This window comes from Diaphorina citri, unplaced genomic scaffold, assembly GCF_000475195.1.
Source record: "Diaphorina citri unplaced genomic scaffold, Diaci psyllid genome assembly version 1.1 scaffold10, whole genome shotgun sequence".
Taxonomy (NCBI): Eukaryota; Metazoa; Arthropoda; class Insecta; order Hemiptera; family Psyllidae; genus Diaphorina; species Diaphorina citri.
In genome coordinates this window covers 491,223-512,448 of record NW_007377449.1, presented here as the reverse complement: position 1 = coordinate 512,448, position 21,226 = coordinate 491,223, and the positions used below count along the sequence as shown (strand labels likewise).

Genomic DNA, 21,226 nt, shown 5'->3' with positions numbered 1-21,226 from the left:
TACAACATGTTTGTGATGTGGGTGTATGACAAATAGGGGAAAGTGGGGGTAGCGGGAAAGTTCCTATGCAAGCTAGCAGCTGTTTGAACAAGGGCCAAGATAACCAGGACACAAGTTTCCCCACACAACTTCCGATTAGGATTAGCCAATAAATTGTTCATGTAGGTTTATCGAGATAAGATTTTCATTAAAAGGTCAAGATAACTTTTCTCTTATGACCTCAAGAGTTGGAGGAATATTTTGTTTGATCAACACTGAGGAAAAGTTTTAATGGCCAGGTCCACAATCTCTTTATATCTTGGATCAAGGAATCTAATTGGCTAAAAAGTTTGAGACCAACCAATCAAAATGCCTGATTAAAGTTTTTTTTTTTTTTTTTTCAAAAAGGTTTGATGAAGAAACTGTACCCTGTACCTAACTGCTAAGGTCTTAAAAGCGGAGAGAGAAGGAAGACAGGATAGGAAAAAGCCAGCCGTTCCGAGAAGGAACCTTATCTGTTAATGATAAAATCCCCCCCCCGGGCGGGAATCGAACCCTCGACTTTCGGACTGTGGTCCTGGCCATAAGTTGTGACTTCGGCGGAAGATACGGTTAGCCTCTCGTCCTCCTACAAAAGATCACAAAGTGACACATCACTTTATCAACACGAATAGCAATAAGGAAGTTATTATTTTGAAAACAACAGTTCCATGTCAGCACATGACTATATGTTAACAATGTGCATGTCTGAGATGGTATAATCAAGTGCACATTAATGATAAATAATTCATGTTGGATGAGTAAATGCAATGGTCTAATTAAAAATTACAAATTAATGAAAAAAAAAAAAAAAAACTGATAATGCAGATTAATCAACGAGCAGGTACCCGAAGGAACGCTACTCCGCCAGACCAGAATCAACAGTACCTCGGCCGGGATTCAAACTCAGCACCTCCGGGTTGACTGCCAGCTTAAAAATCGACCACGATTAGAGTGGTCCCAAGGGGTTCATTTTGTCCGAGCTGTCCTAATATGGTAAACACGAACATCTTAAGTGGACAGATTAGAGACCAAATACTAGGTGTAGGTACCTACTCTCACTCGTAGATGTTTATGAGCATGTTAATCTTAGCAGAATATAAATGAGAAAGAAGAAGGAAGGAGAAAATGTAGGAAGAAGAACACCAAGAAGGAAAGACCACACTGGACACGAGGAAAAAACAAAGAAGAACACAGGAAAAGGGTAGAGATACCCACCTGAAGTGAATGACTCATAATATTACCTCTTAAACCTGGTGGTTAAAAGGAGTCCTGACTCATGAGTAGTCCACTAAAAAGGTTAGTTCTTAACTCAGCACTCTCTCATTTACAAATCTCTATAAATATAATGGTAATATTGCACTATTTACAACTTGATGTCAAGAGAATAAAACTGAAAGGGAAAGAACCATGAGAGAAAGAGTGCAATGACCTGCAGTCCAAGCAGTAAACTTTGCAAAACCAAATTGGTAACAAAAACGGTACCACGTTAATTACTTATTATTCCTGGTCGGAAAAAGATAGCTTTTGACAAAAGCTCTCCATATTTTCGCTGTAAAATCCTTTGGATTTGAATATTGCGTTCTTCGTTCTTCCTACATCTGCAAAAGCTTCACTAAAAGTAGAATATGAACATTGTCAATAAATTTTTGTTGCTAAGAGAATCAATATTCTCAAAATTCTTAAAACTAAAAAGAGGGAAGTAGACTTTTTTTCTTTTTTAACAAAATCAAAGGATCAGTATTATTTTGTGAATTTTTTTTTTTACCGAAAATCCGATGGCGAAAGACAAAATCCGGTCCGGATTATAAGATTGAAAGTTTTGGCGTAATGTTGTCTAGAGCACGGTGCAGTATTTACTGAAGTCAACCAGTCTGGTGTTATAGGAAGCCTGACAGAGGGAAGTACGCCATGCTGAGTGGCACAACCACAAAGTGACCTTCGAGTTGTACACGGGCATAATTCAATGCTAGGGAACCTTCAGGCGATTCCATTCCGGACTTCTTTCACACAATACAAAATTACGAACCTATACAACTATACATTTGTTTTTTAATAGCACGTTGTTTTTTTTTTTGACAATTTTATTATTATTGTTTTCTTTTTCCTTCTTCTTCTCCTTCTTCTTCGCTTTCTTCTTCTTCTTCTTCTTATTTTTAGTCGTCGTCTTCTTTTTGTTCTTCTTCTACTTTTTCGTCGTCTTCTTCTTGTTCTTCTTTGTCTTCTTCTTTTTGGTTCCCGGATAGGCATGGACAAAATAGAAAGTGCGCTTATTTTGTCGTCTTCTTCTTCTTCGTCTTGTTCAGCTTGTTCTTCTTCTTCTTTTTCGAATGGGTAGGAATGACATGTGATTTTGAGACTGTGTGTGTAGGTACAACATGTGATTTTGTGATGTGTGTGTACAACATGTGATTTTGTTATGTGTGTGTACAACATGTTTGCGATGTGTGTGTACAAGTGATTTTGTGATGTGGGTGATTTTGTGATGTGGGTGTATGACAAATAGGGGAAAGTGGGGGTAGCGGGAAAGTTCCTATGCAAGCTAGCAGCTGTTTGAATAAGGGCCAAGATAACCAGGACACAAGTTTCCCCACACAACTTCCGATTAGGATTAGCCAATAAATTGTTCATGTAGGTTTATCGAGATAAGATTTTCATTAAAAGGTCAAGATAACTTTTCTCTTATGACCTCAAGAGTTGGAGGAATATTTTGTTTGATCAACACTGAGGAAAAGTTTTAATGGCCAGGTCCACAATCTCTTTATATCTTGGATCAAGGAATCTAATTGGCTAAAAAGTTTGAGACCAACCAATCAAAATGCCTGATTAAAGTTTTTTTTTTTTTTTTTTCAAAAAGGTTTGATGAAGAAACTGTACCCTGTACCTAACTGCTAAGGTCTTAAAAGCGGAGAGAGAAGGAAGACAGGATAGGAAAAAGCCAGCCGTTCCGAGAAGGAACCTTATCTGTTAATGATAAAATCCCCCCCCCGGGCGGGAATCGAACCCTCGACTTTCGGACTGTGGTCCTGGCCATAAGTTGTGACTTCGGCGGAAGATACGGTTAGCCTCTCGTCCTCCTACAAAAGATCACAAAGTGACACATCACTTTATCAACACGAATAGCAATAAGGAAGTTATTATTTTGAAAACAACAGTTCCATGTCAGCACATGACTATATGTTAACAATGTGCATGTCTGAGATGGTATAATCAAGTGCACATTAATGATAAATAATTCATGTTGGATGAGTAAATGCAATGGTCTAATTAAAAATTACAAATTAATGAAAAAAAAAAAAAAAAACTAATAATGCAGATCAATCAACGAGCAGGTACCCGAAGGAACGCTACTCCGCCAGACCAGAATCAACAGTACCTCGGCCGGGATTCAAACCCAGTACCTCCGGGTTGACTGCCAGCTTGATAATCGACCACGATTAGAGTGGTCCCAAGGGGTTCATTTTGTCTGAGCTGTCCTAATATGGTAAACACGAACATCTAAAGTGGACAGATTAGAGACCAGATACGAGTAGGTATAGATATGTCTAGGAGAAGCTAATAGTGGCAGAATGTAAATGAGAAAGAAGAAGGAAGGAGAAAATGTAGGAAGAAGAACAAGAAGGAAAGACCACACTGGACACGAGGAAAAAATAAAGAAGAACACAGGAAAAGGGTAGAGATATACCCACCTGAAGTGAATGACTCATAATAATTATTACCTCTTAAACCTGGTACAAAATATTCGTACAAAGTTCAACAAAAAATAAATTAAATAAATATGTAAATAAATAATGATAAAACCTCTTCTTTAGTCCTGCTGTCCCTTGGCTGAGATGGTACTTTAAATCAATCCTAGTACCTACTCGTATTTCTCTCAGGCGTTTATAATATATCGTACGCAAAGCAACCAAAAATCAATCTCAATCCAAGTTTTTGGCCAGCCTAGTTAGCTAGGAGGGTAGAGCGTCTGTCTTGTAAGGTCGCGGGTTCGATTCCCTCCCAGAGCGGATTTTATCCGAAACAGATAAGGTTCTTTCTCGGAACGGCTGGATTTCTCCTATCCTGTCTTTCTTCATATCTTCTCTTTCTGGACGATAAGACTATAGCAGTTACAGTATGCTGAGTTCTATAGCGAAATCGGGTTCACGAGTGACTAGTTCTACACTTCCCTAAAGTTAAGGTAGGTACCTATTTAAACTAAATAATATGTGAAAATTAGAGACGAAATTGTATGAACGCCTGATTTCTCATTGTATATGCAATGTGCAACACACTAAAGATATTGTTAGGACAATTTTTTTGACAGGATGGGGCTCCTATCAGTAATATACCTAGGTACATAGGATATTAGGTAGGTAGGTAGGTCGGTAAATATTTAATATTTTTGGACTTACGGTTATTCGGTCTCTCATTTTGGGACTTAGGCGGGACAGAAAGAAGTCATACACGTAACGAATAGGCGTAGGAACATTTATGAAGTGAACATCTTTGTGACGAGCCGGGATAGATTGCTGAAAACGAAAACAATACAATTTATTTTTATTTATATCCCACTTTTGGTGGAGGACTTCACTACGTGAGAATTCAGTCATAGAAGTATTATAAGGCCAGCCATTCAGACCGTCTGACAGGCATACCTACCTAGGTCTCGAGTTTTTCCCGCCACACACGTTACTACTGTCTGACCTAGGTCCGTCAGACAACCTGAGCGTGAGTGGCAGACATTAAGCCTGTTTCTAATTTTCTTTTCTTGTCGCAAATTATTGTATACGCACCTCTCCCCATTTGATAACTCTCGCGAATTCTGTGGGTGACCAGAGTGTAATGTGACCAATGCTCACTGAACCAGGACTTGCAAAAACTAACCTAACCTAATCTAAATACATACTCTATACATAGACATTAATGTCAACAATAGATACTTGGGTACAAGATTGTATTAGGTACAAACAAATAAGTACCTGAGAGGTGGACACTCCCTTGATGTCACCGAAATAGGTGAGACCCCGAATCTGGGTCTCTTCGTCCCACAGTAGGGTCTCGTAGGTGATCATGTGGGTTTTGAAGTGGTCCTCATCCGTGTACTTTTGGGGGTCCAAATTGCTTCCCACCCCAATGATGACACGACGACCCTGTTTATCCTTGATAGGAGAGACGAAGAGGTATCTGTGAAGATATAGGGGAACGGTTAGTGTGGTAACACGCTTGCTTGTCATGTAGAAGGTCCCGGGGTTCGCGGGTTCGATTCCCGCCCGGGTAAACTATCCTGAACAGATAAGGTTTGTTCTCAGAACGGCTGGCTTTCTCCTCTCCTGTCTTCCTTTTCTCTTGGCTTTTATCCCGATGGGACCTTATCAGTTACAGTTAGTGATAGAGTAAAAAAAAAGTGTCTCTTCTCGCACATTTGATGACACATAAATTACAGAATGGTCATGGGTCATGCTATCACACAGACTACACGAGTCTAATGTAGAATTTGTTTAGGTACATATTTCTCTTACCCGGAACTGAACAGTTCGTTCATTTTCGGGTCCAAACAGTCCAAATCGCAGGTCGACATCGGGAATCGCTTCTTGAGGTTCAAATATTTGAGTAGCGTCTGCTGAGGGATATACGTTTATAGCTTAAAATTAACTAAAAATGACCGAGTGATCGACTACTGGTGTAAAGTCGACTACTGGTACATTCACCCTAGGAAAGTTTCGTTCTCGAAACGGCTATTCATCCTTTTCTCTTAGATTTCGGGACGATAAAACTTGGAGATACCTCTATATAAAAAAAATAAATTTCAGGTGTTGAATAAGCATCTAATGCCAGCCTATATTTAGTTTGGTACCGTGCCTTCCTTGCAAGCGCTAGGTCCGATTCGGCCAACTTTCATCTCAATTAGGAAAGTTTCGTTCTCGAAACGGCTATGTTTCTATTGATCTTTTTCTCTTAGATTTCGGGACGATAAAACTTGGAGATACCTCTATATAAAAAAAAAATCCTTAAATCAAGAAATCATTGTGTTCTAAAGCCATGCACCATTCCCTGCCTTATAAGCCTTGGTCCGCGGGTTCGATTCCTATAGAGTATAGAGCCTAGGTTGATGTCTTGTGTATACTCACTGTATACCTACCTAATATTTGTTACCACCCTAATCATTCTGCTGATGGCGGACTGTTTACTTTCCACCCGTGTTGTTTATCGTCCCGGTGTACTCCGGAGATAACAGATAAGTTGGAATTGTTCTTTGTTCTCCTTGATCCGAGATCGCGAATGTTCTACACCTTCATGCTGTAGGAGCATGAATCCTCCGCGGGCCATTATCATGTGTTTTCGTTGCACGGAAGAAGAGGTGGGTCGAGAAATGAGAGACCACAGAATAAAGTACAAACCTCGCGATAATATCAGACGTGGAGGGTAAGGAAATTTGAGGAGAGTTGTGATAATATCAGACGAGGAGGGTAGGAAGATTTGAGGAGAGTTGTTTTACTCGCGATAATATCAGACGCGGAGGTAAGGAAATTCGAGGAGAGTTGTGATAATATCAGACGAGGAGGGTAGGAAGATTTGAGAACTACTGTTTCCAGTGGGCCACTCAGCCACTGAGTAGGACTTCCTTGTTAAAAGTCCTTCAATTAAATAAATAAATAAATAAATGTCTAAATTAGGGGGGGAAAATATCTAGCAATGCAGAATATTCAAGGTCTACTCACAAAATGATTTATTTATTTAAATTCTATGTACAGTAGACTTATAGGTATAGGTAAAGATTATTTAGATATGTAGGTATGAGGGCTAAAAATAAATAAACTTAGTTACAATACAAAATGCAATAACCATAATATATTTAAATTCTAATACCAGGAATTTGGATAACTCTACAGTAAATACTCGTATTAGGTACCTACTATAGATTTTACAGCCTTTGAAATTCCTGATGTGGAGAAAAACGTATAAAAAAGGAAAGGTAGGTAATACCTATGGAGGATTTTGTGAAAAATCTAGCAAATAAAACATTTTTTCTAACTTAGAGGAAAATGTGCCTATGACCTCTGCGCTGCGCTGCAGAGCTTTCATGGTAAATAGCGAATGAGATTCTTTGCATTTTATGGTATGATATGAATGTAGGTAGGTATGGCGTATGCTAGGTATTCCAAAGAAATATAAGGTATAACTTGAAAATGTAATAATGGAGATGATTGAATCACATTACCTATTAGATGATAAAATATATGATTAATTGATTTTATAGGTATAAAAAAGTTTGCACAGGTCAAACAGGCTAGGCTCGTCATAATCTTATTTTTTATCTCACTCAAATAAGCGTGCTAGTCCCAGTAGGATGCAATTATCCCAAGTTGGGAAGATGGGAAGCCCAAGTAACTGATAGCGCAAACATAAATAAATATAGGTAAAAATAATAAATTTATAATTATAAAGAGATTGGACGTCTACATTTTTGCTACCATAGGAAATAAATATAGGTACCTAGATACAATCTTTCTCAGTCGATCACCACAAGTCCAATTTTTCAATTGTTCAAAGTCTCAATCAACCTCCAACTTTCTAAAGCTCCCGGTAATAATGGTGTCACCTACTGAATTGAGGACATTGTTAGTGTTGGTACCATTGTTTCTTCTACCAATGATGGCGTCTGGATTGAGGATCTCCATTTTGTCCAACGCTAGAACTTGGTCCCTTCGAGACAGCATTTCGGCTTTCCAAGACTCTGAAAAAATAAGAACAGTTTGTTGTTTTGTTTGTTTAGTTTATTATTATTTTGTTAAAATTCTCTAGGTTTTTGGATCATAGCTCTATCTTTGAAAGGAGAACCAAATAATAACATTTTTTTTACAGAACTTAATTTATATTTATGATTACCTACCTAATTATTAATAATTTTACTAGAAACCGACATGTCAGTTACAGTTCCCTCTATCCAACCTCTGTACTCTTGTTCTTCAATTCAAATTGGTCATAAGTTTTTACAAGAGGAAAAAATCTCATCGATCGATCGTACTAAGATAACTATAAGATCTGAAGAGGTTCGATCAAGATCACGCGGGTTGAATGTTTGGTGTGGTTTATCTTTTGGCCTGGAGGCAAACCGAATGAACTTCCTGACTAGTAGAGTCATCTGAGTCCACTCTAACAGACTTGGAGTCTGAAAGACCATTTCCTACCTGGACTATCGGATCGTTTCATCTTTGGCTCCGTGTTATTTATTTATTTATTATTTTTTAAATTGCTTTGTTTGAGGAAATTGCTCCGAGATTAAAGAGAGAAAGAAGGAGGGCAGAATAAGAAAAAGTCAGCCTTCTGAATCTTATCTGTTTGGGATAAAGAGTTCTCATCACGTACATCTGACAGGCAGACCTGGTCAGGTGTAGGTACCTGTCAGGTCTACCTGATAGTCAGTGGCTGGCCTTACGGCAAAGTAAAAGAATCAACGAGACCGTATAACTTTCATTTATTTATTCAACGGCTGAGTTGCATCATATTATTACCTACTTGAGAAAAGTTATCAATCTTTGAAACCATTTTTTCCAACTATCAACTCACCAAGTCACGTGTCAACTATTAATAGGGACTTGGTTTGTTTTCTATTTCTACCTCATGTCATGCTTCATACCCAATTGTTTATGTTGAAAAGTATAAACACTGTCTATTTATATCAAGGAGATAAATAGTAAACTTTTGGCTTTTGATAACTTTTTATTGGCGTCAATTTTGCTCCACCTCCCGGAATGAAGAGGGAATCACGTCATTATTTATGAATTAGATATTCTTGGATTTCAGGATTGCACTCGAGCCTTTTTGGTCCTTACAGCTCTCTACAGACAACCGCCAGAACAGCCCGGTCGATTCCCGCCCTGGGCTGACTTTATTCTAAACAGATAAGGTTCGTTCTCGGAACGGCTGGCTTCTCCTATCCTATCTTTCTTCTCTCTTCGCTTTTGGAACGATAAAATCCTAGCAGTTATAGGTTCCTCTGTCAAACCTCTTTAAAAAGAACGCGAGTGGACCCCAAGAATTCGTAGTCTTCGTACATCGAATAGTGTGGACATTAATCGTAGTAGGTACTCGTACATCAAATACTGTACACCCTACACGGCTTACGCCATGCTTTTATCGCCAGGCGTTCGTCTGTCTGTTTGTCCGTCTGTCTTATGCCCCAAATATTCGGGGTGGTATTTTCTAGAGAAAAACGTGAGCGCCCGACCTTTTTTTCTCAATACTGACCTCATCTCTCGGCGATTTCAAAAAACCACCGTATTCTTTAGGTAGACATTCCAGCCCTATTGACTTCTGGACTTCGGACACATCGGAGTGAATCTGGGGGAGAAAAATGGGCGTTAAATTGTGGTCTCAATCAGACCTTTGTGCCCCTTATGGGAGCTCTTTTTCTGATGCTGAGTTCTATAGCGAAATCGGGTTCACGAGAGACTAGTTCTACACTTCACTAAAGTCAAGGTAGGTACATATCTAAACTAAATAATATGCGAAAATTAGAGACGAAATTGTATGAACGCCTGATTTCTTATTGTATATGCAATGTGCAACACACTAAAGATATTGTTAGGACAATTTTTTGACAGGATGGGGCTCCTATCAGTAATATACCTACATAGGATATTAGGTAGGTAGGTCGGTATATATTTAATTTTTTTGGACTTACGGTTATTCGGTCTCTCATTTTCGGACTTAGGCGGGACAGAAAGAAGTCGTATACATAACGAATAGGCGTAGGAACATTGATGAAGTGAACATCTTTGTGACGAGCCGGGATAGATTGCTGAAAACAAAAACAATACAATATTTTTATTTACATCCCACTTTTGGTGGAGGACTTTACTACGTGAGAATTCAGTCATACAAGTATTATAAGGCCAGCCATTCATGCTCAGACGGTCTGACAGGCATACCTAGGTGTCGAGTTTTTCCCACCACACACGTTAAGACTGTCTGACCTAGGTCCGTCAGACAACCTGAGCGTGAGTGGCAGACATACAGCCTGTTTCTAATTTTCTTTTCTTGTCGCAAATTATTGTATACTCACCTCTCCCCATTTGATAACTCTCGCGAATTCTGTGGGTGACCAGAGTGTAATGTGCGAGGTGGACACTCCCTTGATGTCACCGAAATAGGTGAGACCCCGAATCTGGGTCTCTTCGTCCCACAGTAGGGTCTCGTAGGTGACCATGTGGGTTTTGAAGTGGTCTTGGCCCTTATTCAAACAGCTGCTAGCTTGCATAGGAACTTTCCCGCTACCCCCACTTTCCCCTATTTGTCATACACCCACATCACAAAATCACCCACATCACAAACATGTTGTACACACACATCACAAAATCACATGTTGTACACACACATCACAAAATCACATGTTGTACCGTCTGCTGAGCGATGGGTAGACTGAACTTCTTGGCTCGTAGAAATCTGAGCAGGAAATTTGAATCTGGAAAAAGAGTTGGGGAAGTCACCATTCATTCCCACTTCCGGTGGGTGGATTTGGGCGTATACAAAAGGTTAGTTCAGATTTCGGGGCGATAAGACCTCAGTAGGTACACAGTTTCAAGTCACGGGTTTGATTCACGCCCGGGGCGGTGTTTAGCACCTAAGGTTCGTTCTCGAAATGACTGGCTTTCTCCTATCCTGTCATCCTTCTCTCTTGCTTTCGAGACGATATGATCTTAGTAGTTACAGGTTCTACAGTTCCCTCTATCAAACCTCTTTCTCTGTCTTAAAAAAAAAAGACACCGATTTTCGCCCATGCCTATCCGGGAACGAAAAAGTCCTGTCAGGAAATTTCCAATACGGCCGGGAATGCCGGGATCCCAGGTGCTGACTTCCGGGAATACTATCAAACCACCCGGGCACCGAGGTGAGTTCACTGGTCTGCTGAGCGATGGGTAGACTGAACTTCTTGGCTCGTAGAAATCTGAGCAGGAAATTTGAATCTGGAAAAAGAGTTGGGGAAGTCAGCATTCATTACCACTTCCGGTGGATTTGGGAGTATACAAAAGGTTAGTTCAGATTTCGGGGCGATAAGGCCTCAGTAGGTACACAGTCCCAAGTCACGGGTTCGATTCACGCCCGGGGCGATGTTTAGCACCTAAGGTTCGTTCTCGAAATGACTGGCTTTCTCCTATCCCGTCTTCCTTCTCTCTTGCTTTCGAGACGATATGATCTTAGTAGTTACAGGTTATACAGTTCCCGCTATCAAACCTCTTTCTCTGTCTTAAAAAAAAGACACCGATTTTCGCCCATGCCTATCCGGGAACAAAAAAGTCCTGTCGGGAAATTTCCAATACGGCCGGGAATGCCGGGATCCCAGGTGCTGACTTCCGGGAATACTATCAAACCACCCGGGCACTGAGGTGAGTTCACTTACCCGTCTGCACATTCCGCACATCCCGACTTTTCCGGATCCATTCCCGGAATTGTGCCAGGGATTCGTTGAGTGTGTGAAGATCCTCTCTCAGTTCTACACGGGCCAAATCTTGTACCGCCATTGGGATGGAATAAATGTAAGGGTGATCAGACTCGATGCCATTTTGTGAGGCGTCCTGGGACAGTTGCTTCTTGGTCATTTTGGAACTGAAAGCAGAAAGGAAGGCACTAGTGTAATGTCGCCAATCGTCACTGATAGTCGTAGTTAGGTATCTACAAGAGCAAAATACCTATTGTATCCCCACATGTACAAGTGCATAGGTAATAAAAAAGAGGCTGCGATCAGACTCGATGCCATTTTGTGAGGCGTCCTGGGACAGTTGCTTCTTGGTCATTTTGGAACTGAAAGCAGAAAGGAAGGCACTAGTCACTAGTGTAATGTCGCCAATCGTCACTGATAGTCGTAGTTAGGTATCTACAAGAGCAAAATACCCATTGTATCCCCACATGTACAAGTGCATAGGTAATAAAAAAGAGGCTGGTATCTCTCTCTCTCTAAAAAGACCCAGGAGCTGCACAGAGTTTTGACTTTGGAACTGAAGGCAGAAGGGAAGGGCTGAAAATCGAATCTGACATTCTTGCTTTTCTGGCCTAGAATAGCGATTTAATATGTATTATGTACTCGTTCCGTAGGCATCTTTAAGTACGTTCCTTTAGGTACTGATCAACATCAATTAATTGATTTTATTGCAGTAGTTGACAACATTCAAGTAGATATTAGCTAAGTAAGTATTTAAGTACCTTCCAATATTTAGTTACCTTTCGGCTCATTAACAAAACACTAAATTTATCGACAAACTACCCGCCTCCTCATCCAGCCTGAGTGGGACCGAAAAAAACCAGCAGTCCAGCTGGTCACCCATTCGGATACTAGCCACGCGCAACGCTGCTTAACTTCAGTGGTTCCTTGGGAACCGGTGCATTCAACAATTTCAACGTGGTACCTATTACCTATTACTCCTATATGTACCTACCTATAAGTGATTATTTTGAACTTGGTCAACTGCAGCCTAGGTATTTACATAAGCTTCAGTCCAGGTATTAATTAATATGAAGTAGGTATGGGTATTTTCATGGAATAATTACAGTCCAATTGAATTTCCTCAGATTGTGAAGACATCCACGTGTTACATGATGTAACCCGGTGATGAAATACAGAACGGGTACATAATACATATTAAATCGCTATTCTAGGCCAGAAAAGCTAGAAGATTATTATTATTATTATTATTATTATTATTATTATTATTATTATTATTATTATTATTATTATTATTATTATTATTATTATTATTATTATTATTATTATTATTATTATTATTATTATTATTATTATTATTATTATTATTATTATTATTATTATTATTATTATTATTATTATTATTATTATTATTATTATTATTATTATTATTATTATTATTATTATTATTATTATTATTATTATTATTATTATTATTATTATTATTATTATTATTATTATTATTATTATTATTATTATGAATAAATAGTAGGTAGGTACCTACCCATCTATATTTTTTTTATTATTATTATTATTACTTACTTCATGTTTTCTTCCTAAGATGATCCTGTTTTGAAGACGTCAAAACACACGTTTAATAAAAAAAACTGCACCTAAAAGGGCGAAACTTATTCAATAATTTCAAAAGGATTTTCGTATTTTTCGTTTTTCAAAGTTCCTTCCTTGTACCTAGATTGCGAAATAACTGAGGTGTAAAATTATAATTTTTCAGATGCATAGCATAGGTAACTCCCCGGGGGCCCGGGGCAAAATATTAAGACGAATAATACGATTAATATTTTTGACCAAATAATGTTTAGGTATAGGTAGGTACATAGATATTGGAAGTAGGTATAATAACAAGGATGGTCAAGGCTAAGTCATAAGTCAGCCATGGGTATGTCTGTAAGTCTTTGTGAATCACCCAAGAGAGCATTGGACATTGGCTTGAAGCCCAAAGTTCACGGAAGAAGTATACGAGTATTAAGGTACCTATCAATTTATTGAAGACTCAGTAACTTTGTGAAGTTCCATATCAACAAAGGAGGGAGGGATGGTAAGTTTATTTACTTCACTGAGTAACCAACCTGGGCCAGCCACTCACTATCAGGTAGACCTCACAGGCGCACCTGATCAGGTATACCTGTCAGGTCTACCTGATAGTGGATGGCTGGCCTTAACTTTATCTACATATAATTCCTCCCTCAATATTAAGGTATTGCATACTCGAGAAAAAAAATTAGACTGAGCGTGCAAGCCGGGCATAATGTCAGACCGCGGTATGACAGACCTCTGTCTAAGCGTGAGTGGCGGGCGTAAGTTTGGTATTTATGCTGCGTATAAATCCAGATAGGTATAGGTCTAACCTAGGCATTATTAACAGGAAGTTTGGATTTCCTTCTCCTCCTCCCTTATTATTAGGTACTCCTTAGGTATCTACTCCTCCTTTTCTTCCAATGCTCACTGAACCAGGACTTGCAAAAACTAACCTAACCTAATCTAAATACATACTCTATACATAGACATTAATGTCAACAATAGATACTTGGGTACAAGATTGTATTAGGTACAAACAAATAAGTACCTACCTGGTAGTATCTACCTGTGTATAATTGATAATAGATCAGTTGCACTTACTTGGGTGATGTTTCAAAGTCATTTATTGTGCAAATAATGGTAAATTTCGTTATATAAGTCTCATTTCGAAAATAACCTCTAGTCCTGTGTAGGTAATCAGCAAAAATTAACCAACAATGAGGTAGGGACATAATTATGTTGACATAATTATCTTGAGGACGATTCCTTTGAGACCACGTAGTAAGTATGCAAGTTTATTGGACTAGAAATGTAGGTAGGTACATCCTACGCACAGACATCAATAATTATACAGTTACATATTATTTTGCAGGTAGGAATGTACCTATTGTCAAAAGTTGCATCAGTAGATTGTGTTACTATGACAATTAAATCTTGATAGATACCTACATATAGGTACACGTAATCGGAATAGGTACATAGTGCATACCTGTATTCTATTGTGTTGAAGAAATATGATATCAAACAGGGTTGGAATCACTAGGGGGCGCTGTAAACTGGCTCGTAGAAATCTGAGCAGGAAATTTGAATCTGGAAAAAGAGTTGGGGAAGTCACCATTCATTCCCACTTCCGGTGGGTGGATTTGGGCGTATACAAAAGGTTAGTTCAGATTTCGGGGCGATAAGACCTCAGTAGGTACACAGTTTCAAGTCACGGGTTTGATTCACGCCCGGGGCGGTGTTTAGCACCTAAGGTTCGTTCTCGAAATGACTGGCTTTCTCCTATCCTGTCATCCTTCTCTCTTGCTTTCGAGACGATATGATCTTAGTAGTTACAGGTTCTACAGTTCCCTCTATCAAACCTCTTTCTCTGTCTTAAAAAAAAAAGACACCGATTTTCGCCCATGCCTATCCGGGAACGAAAAAGTCCTGTCAGGAAATTTCCAATACGGCCGGGAATGCCGGGATCCCAGGTGCTGACTTCCGGGAATACTATCAAACCACCCGGGCACCGAGGCGAGTTCACTGACCCGTCTGCACATTCCGCACATCCCGACTTTTCCGGATCCATTCCCGGAATTGTGCCAGGGATTCGTTGAGTGTGTGAAGATCCTCTCTCAGTTCTACACGGGCCAAATCTTGTACCGCCATTGGGATGGAATAAATGTAAGGGTGATCAGACTCGATGCCATTTTGTGAGGCGTCCTGGGACAGTTGCTTCTTGGTCATTTTGGAACTGAAAGCAGAAAGGAAGGCACTAGTGTAATGTCGCCAATCGTCACTGATAGTCGTAGTTAGGTATCTACAAGAGCAAAATACCTATTGTATCCCCACATGTACAAGTGCATAGGTAATAAAAAAGAGGCTGCTATCTCTCTCTCTCTAAAAAGACCCAGGAGCTGCACAGAGTTTTGACTTTGGAACTGAAGGCAGAAGGGAAGGGCTGAAAATCGAATCTGACCTTCTAGCTTTTCTGGCCTAGAATAGCGATTTAATATGTATTATGTACCCGTTCTGTATTTCATCACCGGGTTACATCATGTAACACGTGGATGTCTTCACAATCTGAGGAAATTCAATTGGACTGTAATTATTCCATGAAAATACCCATACCTACTTCATATTAATTAATACCTGGACTGTAAGTTTATGTAAATACCTAGGCTGCAGTTGACCAAGTTCAAAATAATCACTTATAGGAAGGTACATATAGGAGTAATAGGTACCACGTTGAAATTGTTGAATGCACCGGTTCTCAAGGAACCACTGAAGTTAAGCAGCGTTGCGCGTGGTTAGTATCCGAATGGGTGACCAGCTGGACTGCTGGTTCTTTTCGGTCCCCCTCAGGCTGGATGAGGAGGCGGGTAGTTTGTCGATAAATTTAGTGTTTTGTTAATGAGACGAAAGGTAAGTAAGTATTGGAAGGTACTTAAATACTTACTTACCAGTACCTCCCAATGTAGAATGTGGCCCGCATACACATGGAAGTTGGAAACCGCTGGCATAGATCATCGAGCAGGTAGAGAAAAGTGACTGCATAAAACTGAGAGCAAAAATCTCTATGCTCTTTTCTGTTTTTAGCCTGAACCACCACAATGCTGTGATGGTTAAGGCTATTTTGCTGGTTAAGCGGAACCTGAACCACCACACCATTATGGTGGTTAATGCTTTTGCTTCTGGTTAAGCGGAAAGGCACGGGTTCGAACTGAAACTATTTTCGAGAAGCACATCACAGCGGCGTATATACTTTATCGGGGGCCCCTCCAAGGTTTCACCCTACTCCACTAGCACCTGTTCTATTTAAACTTTCAACCAAAACGGAGTAGTAGCAATGGTCAGATTCTGTTTTAGCCTATAATAGCTACCTTATAGGTAGGTGGGTAGGTCATAAAAATAAAACATAGGTCAAACACTAGTTCCGCTTTTCATCGGAAGCAATAACAAAGATGAGTAGTTTTCGCTCTACATTATTTCCTAGAGTGTGTCCGGTTTTTCATGAGGTCTCCAAATGAAACTTGTATCTAGGTATGTACCTACTACTAAATAAGACAGTCAATAAGGTACATACAAGGCACTCCTTAGTCAGTAGGTACTTGGAGCTAGGCCTATCGCACATTGGAAGAGTAGTCCTACAATAGCTAGCAGGGCTGAGTCTTCCTAAGCCACCTGAAAATCCAAACCTATGAAAATGATACATATTATGTACCTACTTATCAGCTTTTCAAACAATAGGTGACTTCGGTTTATTTCTGTAGGTTATATTTCTTTTAAGGTAGGTAGGTACTTTAAAGGTAAGTCCTTTGAGGCGAATTTCATAGATTTGAATTTTCAGGCTGCGCGACTCGCGAATCCGCGCTACTCAAGAGGCCTAAAAGAATAAAAATTAGGAGTACCAGCTTAGCCATTATCTTATTATCTCACATGAGTTGCTACCTACCTACTCATCACTATCCAAACAATCACATTAAACACGTTGTCAACTACTGCAATAAAATCAATTAATTGATGTTGATCAGTACCTAAAGGAACGTACTTAAAGATGCCTACATACTTAACATTACAGGTATGTACCTACTTAGCAAGTTCAAGTGCAGTATGTGATACCTTTTTTATTGGTCCATAACGAAACTTCCGCCATTGGACTTAAAACTAAAACCGTGTCCTTTGTCAACGAGGAAACATCAGTCATGAATAACATGACACTGTATGTCATGAAACTCATGACATCACATGACACTGTCATACTAGGAATGTTCAAATAGGAAGTTCATATAGAAGTACAGTATGAGAGGTATATGAGCTTTCAAATAACATAGATTAAGTTTCAATCAAGGCTATATAATAGGTTTACGATTGTCGGATTCTGTTATCAAGCTTGGATTGGATGTTTGGGTGTATGGGTATTTCTTGCATAGGTTGTCAACTACTGCAATAAAATCAATTAATTGATGTTGATCAGTACCTAAAGGAACGTACTTAAAGATGCCTACATACTTAACATTATAGGTATGTACCTACTTAGCAAGTTCAAGTGCAGTATGTGATATCTTTTTTATTGGTCCATAACGAAACTTCCGCCATTGGACCGGGCCCGGGGCAAAATATTAAGACGAATAATACGATTAATATTTTTGACCAAATAATGTTTAGGTATAGGTAGGTACATAGATATTGGTAGTAGGTATAATAACAAGGATGGTCAAGGCTAAGTCATAATTCATAAGTTAGCCATGGGTATGTCTGTAAGTCTTTGTGAATCACCCAAGAGAGCATTGGACATTGGCTTGAAGCCCAAAGTTCACGGAAGAAGTAAGGAATATTAAGGTATCAATTTATTGAAAAACTTCTTTGTGAAGAACTTTTTTATTGAAGAAGGTATCAATTTATTTATTGAACAACTTTGTGAAGTTCCATATCAACAAAGGAGGGAGAGATGGTAAGTTTATTTACTTCACTGAGTAACTAACCTGGGCCAGCCACTCACTATCAGGTAGACCTGACAGGCGCACCTGATCAGGTGTACCTGTCAAGTCTACCTGATAGTGGATGGCTGGCCTTAACTTTATCTACATATAGGTAATTCCTCCCTCAATATTAAGGTATTGCATACTCGAGAAAAAAAATTAGACTGAGCGTGCAAGCCGGGCATAATGTCAGACCGCGGTATGACAGACCTCTGTCTAAGCGTGAGTGGCGGGCGTAAGTTTGGTATTTATTCTGCGTATAAATCCAGATAGGTATAGGTCTAACCTAGGCATTATTAACAGGAAGTTTGGATTTCCTTCTCCTCCTCCCTTACAGACCGCGGTATGACAGACCTCTGTCTAAGCGTGAGTGGCGGGCGTAAGTTTGGTATTTATTCTGCGTATAAATCCAGATAGGTATAAGTCTAACCTAGGTATTATCAACAGGAAGTTTGGATTTCCTTCTCCTCCCTCTCATACAAAGTTCTGATGTTCGTTCTGAATAATTCCACAGAAGGCGTGAATTCCGATTGGAATTGTTGAAGAAGGTTTTGAAGTTCTTGTTGATATCGGGCTGCATCATAATTCCGAGACGACAAGTTTCGAACCAGATCGTTGAAGTTGAGCCTGATTCTCGCCGCTAGGGTTTCAAATATAAATCATAGGTACTTAATCTTGACTTCAATTCACAAATCTATCAAGCTTCTATAAAAAGAAAATCGCATTTGGACTGAGTGCAAGAATTCTCTCGAATTCTTGCTGATACTCGTTCTGTCCAGTGAACGAATAAAAGATTCGGCCCACATTGTACCTACTTAGATATGGCTAGAAGACCTTGTTTAGGATTAGGACCGTTGCCTTTGGCACGTCTGACTAAATTCTTGAGTTTGAGAGAAGTTGTGGGCGCTAATGGAAATTTTTATACACCCTAACACTCTAATAGGTAATTAGTCTATTAAAATTGATCTGAAGAGTTTTATGTACCTACGTTAAAAATTTACGAGGTACCCAGCAGTGATAGCACATTGAATGCACCTGTATCAGATGGATCACTGAAGTTAAAGAACGTTGTGTGTGGTTAGTATCCGGATGGGTGACCATCTGGTCAATCGCGTGCTGCTGGCTTTTCCCGGCCAAAATGGAGAGCAGAAGCTGCTTCACTAAAGACCTTAGCAATTATACAGTGACATTAAACTTTTTTGACAAGGTTTGAACTGGGCGAGAATTTCAGGTCCTTTGCTTTTCACACATGTTTGTAATTTGCGGAAATTAACACCAGCAACTGGGGCGCACTGGAAGAAGAAGAATGTTAATTGTGTTAAGCACGATGAAAGCTTGTCACAAATGTTGCTTCCTGATTTATACACCTGGGTAAATATTATGCCTTAATGACATGGACTCGAACCACCAACCTCCCTCTCCCTTTGAAAGGAATAGGAAAAATAGTAAGTCCAAGGAAAATTGCCAGTGAAAAAGTTTCTTTAAATCTATACTGATCAAGTAGCCTTCTAAATCCTTAAAAATCATGTTTTCACAATCAGACGGTTTGTTGGACAGTCAGAACGTGTGTGGTGGAAAAAGTTCGATACCTAGGGGTGTCAGACTGTCTGAGCGTGAGTGGCCACCATTTGATTGCATGGAAAGAGGCTTTTAAGTACCTACATTATCCTAACAGCAGACGAGCTACCTTCAAGCTAACTAACTCGACCCATTTCGGTTACCTGTTTCACGTCTTTCTCTATGGAAAAAGAACTGGCACTGGCCATACAGTTATAGTACCGGATCAAATGTTTGGGTCGACTTGCTTGAAGCAGATGAGTGGCACATGCCAGGTAGAGATTACCAAAACACTCCGGTTCACCATGCTGACATTTGAACTCCCAGGTTCCATCGGAATTCTTCGTATGCTGTGGACAGAAAAACGATTCGTGTTCGTACAATGGGGGGGAAAATTGGAGTGGTCAATTCAAGAAGATTTCAAGTCCATTTTTGGAAAAATCGAGTCATATCAATTACCATTTAACTGTGTTATTTCCCCATCAGCTCATCTAACGTCCAATTGAAAAGCAGCTGTATCCCCAGAAATTAAACTAGCCCTCGTAGATTCGTATTTTAAGCTTAACCCATCTTTTGGGGTTGGTTGCCCCTACGCCTAACCCTCAGAGTGGACTTTTTGTGTATGGAGTTAAACTTCTAGCCCCAATAAAATGGACTAACTAGTCCTAATAAAATGGGTACGAGGTATACGCACCCTTACTGTTTTGGTAAATCAAACAATAGTTATCACTGCGACCTTTCTTTTAGATTTATTGAAATTATCACAGAAGTTACATACCCTTGCATTTCCGAAGGGTATCAGATCAAGCTGGATATAGTTGGAATACTTCATGAACACGGGATAGAGTTGGTGTTTGATGAATTGGTGACATCCAGGACACAGAGACTCCATGTAGAGGGCTACTTTGGCTTTCACGATCTGAAATGTGAATGAAAAGAAGAATGAAACTATTTTAGAAGATAACGATATTAGCGAGTTTTTGCAACACATTTCAGAGTCCCCTTAACTGAACTCTTTAACATTTTTTTACGAGAACTCGTTTCTGCGCATTGCGCAGAAACGAGTTTTCGTTAAATAACGGTAAAGAGTTCAGTTATGGGGACCTTAACTTTTGTTGCAAACCTCGTACCTGTCAGATCACTGAAGTTAAGCAATGTCAAGTGTGGATAGTATTTGGATGGGTTAATTATATTTTAATTATCTCACGTTAAGATCCTGATCACTTTTGTTACACTGATATCTTTTGGGTCACTAGGAAGTTATTCGCTATGAAAACTCTTTTTTTTTCTCTCTCTCTCATTGCTACTGTATTCTTTCTGCCTTTCTTACAGGGTGTACCAAAATAAGCTACCACTCATTTTGTGTTGTTCAGAATATTTAAAACCCCTTAAAAAAAAAAAAAAAAAAAAAAAAAAATAGTTTCCTCCTCAGAAAACAGTTGGTCAAGCCAAAATTTGCTCTTTGGAATTGAGTCAATTTTATAGCTATGTCCTTATAAAATCTCTAAATATTTCAAGGATTCTGGGGTCACTTTAGGGAAGGGGTGTTACTTTTTTTTCTTCTTCTTTCTTCATGTTCCAAATTGTCTTTTTTTTTTTAATAAGCTTGATAGAGGAACTGTAACTGGGGTCTTAATATCGTCCGCTAGCAACCAAGCTAACTATGGAAATTTTCAATCACCCTGAATAT

At 39.3% G+C, this 21,226-nt stretch overlaps 4 protein-coding genes and 1 long non-coding RNA gene across 5 annotated transcripts; all 5 read right to left on the bottom strand.

Moving 5' to 3' along the window:
- Positions 1–4,432: 4,432 nt before the first annotated feature.
- On the bottom strand, positions 4,433–4,848 carry LOC113466086. Its single transcript, XR_003390599.1, has 2 exons — positions 4,794–4,848; positions 4,433–4,529 (listed from the first exon to the last, which is right to left on the bottom strand). It is a non-coding gene; the product is annotated as an uncharacterized LOC113466086 (long non-coding RNA).
- A 59-nt stretch (positions 4,849–4,907) lies between these two features.
- Positions 4,908–7,083, bottom strand: LOC103506048 (alpha-tocopherol transfer protein-like). Its single transcript, XM_026820994.1, has 3 exons — positions 7,057–7,083; positions 5,520–5,620; positions 4,908–5,184 (listed from the first exon to the last, which is right to left on the bottom strand). The coding sequence occupies exons 1-3, from the start codon at positions 7,081–7,083 to the stop codon at positions 4,908–4,910; spliced, it is 405 nt and encodes a 134-aa protein (XP_026676795.1).
- LOC113465949 (alpha-tocopherol transfer protein-like) lies at positions 6,704–11,619 on the bottom strand. Its single transcript, XM_026820932.1, has 6 exons — positions 11,402–11,619; positions 10,857–10,967; positions 10,067–10,290; positions 9,686–9,802; positions 9,276–9,342; positions 6,704–7,735 (listed from the first exon to the last, which is right to left on the bottom strand). Exons 1-6 carry the CDS (start codon positions 11,598–11,600, stop codon positions 7,554–7,556), a joined length of 900 nt encoding a protein of 299 aa, XP_026676733.1. The 5' UTR covers positions 11,601–11,619; the 3' UTR covers positions 6,704–7,553.
- Positions 11,620–11,742: 123 nt separating this feature from the next.
- On the bottom strand, positions 11,743–15,253 carry LOC103506028. Its single transcript, XM_026820925.1, has 3 exons — positions 15,046–15,253; positions 14,505–14,605; positions 11,743–11,802 (listed from the first exon to the last, which is right to left on the bottom strand). The coding sequence occupies exons 1-3, from the start codon at positions 15,242–15,244 to the stop codon at positions 11,743–11,745; spliced, it is 360 nt and encodes a 119-aa protein (XP_026676726.1). The 5' UTR covers positions 15,245–15,253.
- A 3,895-nt stretch (positions 15,254–19,148) lies between these two features.
- Positions 19,149–20,527, bottom strand: LOC113465942 (gamma-interferon-inducible lysosomal thiol reductase-like). The gene is made up of 3 exons (XM_026820919.1): positions 20,315–20,527; positions 19,701–19,886; positions 19,149–19,271 (listed from the first exon to the last, which is right to left on the bottom strand). Exons 1-3 carry the CDS (start codon positions 20,525–20,527, stop codon positions 19,149–19,151), a joined length of 522 nt encoding a protein of 173 aa, XP_026676720.1.
- Positions 20,528–21,226: the final 699 nt, after the last annotated feature.

What these genes read in the sequence shown, in the direction of transcription:
- LOC103506028 (XM_026820925.1), bottom strand. Translation starts at nt 15,244, where the DNA reads ATGACCAAGAAGCAACTGTCCCAGGACGCCTCACAAAATGGCATCGAG. An exon ending in TGTGCGGAATGTGCAGACGG is followed by an intron (nt 14,606 to 15,045) that starts GTCAGTGAACTC and finishes CTCTTTTTCCAG; the next exon opens with ATTCAAATTTCCTGCTCAGA. An exon ending in TTCAACACAATAGAATACAG is followed by an intron (nt 11,803 to 14,504) that starts GTATGCACTATG and finishes TTCTGCTTTCAG; the next exon opens with TTCCAAAATGACCAAGAAGC.
- LOC103506048 (XM_026820994.1), bottom strand. Translation starts at nt 7,083, where the DNA reads ATGAAAGCTCTGCAGCGCAGCGCAGAG. An exon ending in CTCTGCAGCGCAGCGCAGAG is followed by an intron (nt 5,621 to 7,056) that starts GTCATAGGCACA and finishes TATATCCCTCAG; the next exon opens with CAGACGCTACTCAAATATTT. An exon ending in AACGAACTGTTCAGTTCCGG is followed by an intron (nt 5,185 to 5,519) that starts GTAAGAGAAATA and finishes ATATCTTCACAG; the next exon opens with ATACCTCTTCGTCTCTCCTA.
- LOC113465942 (XM_026820919.1), bottom strand. Translation starts at nt 20,527, where the DNA reads ATGTGTTGCAAAAACTCGCTAATATCGTTATCTTCTAAAATAGTTTCA. An exon ending in TACCCTTCGGAAATGCAAGG is followed by an intron (nt 19,887 to 20,314) that starts GTATGTAACTTC and finishes TTCTGTCCACAG; the next exon opens with CATACGAAGAATTCCGATGG. An exon ending in TAGAGAAAGACGTGAAACAG is followed by an intron (nt 19,272 to 19,700) that starts GTAACCGAAATG and finishes TTCTTCTTCCAG; the next exon opens with TGCGCCCCAGTTGCTGGTGT.
- LOC113465949 (XM_026820932.1), bottom strand. Translation starts at nt 11,600, where the DNA reads ATGACCAAGAAGCAACTGTCCCAGGACGCCTCACAAAATGGCATCGAG. An exon ending in GTTTGATAGTATTCCCGGAA is followed by an intron (nt 10,291 to 10,856) that starts GTCAGCACCTGG and finishes TATGACAAATAG; the next exon opens with GGGAAAGTGGGGGTAGCGGG. An exon ending in TCTACCTAAAGAATACGGTG is followed by an intron (nt 7,736 to 9,275) that starts GTTTTTTGAAAT and finishes TTATTTTTTCAG; the next exon opens with AGTCTTGGAAAGCCGAAATG.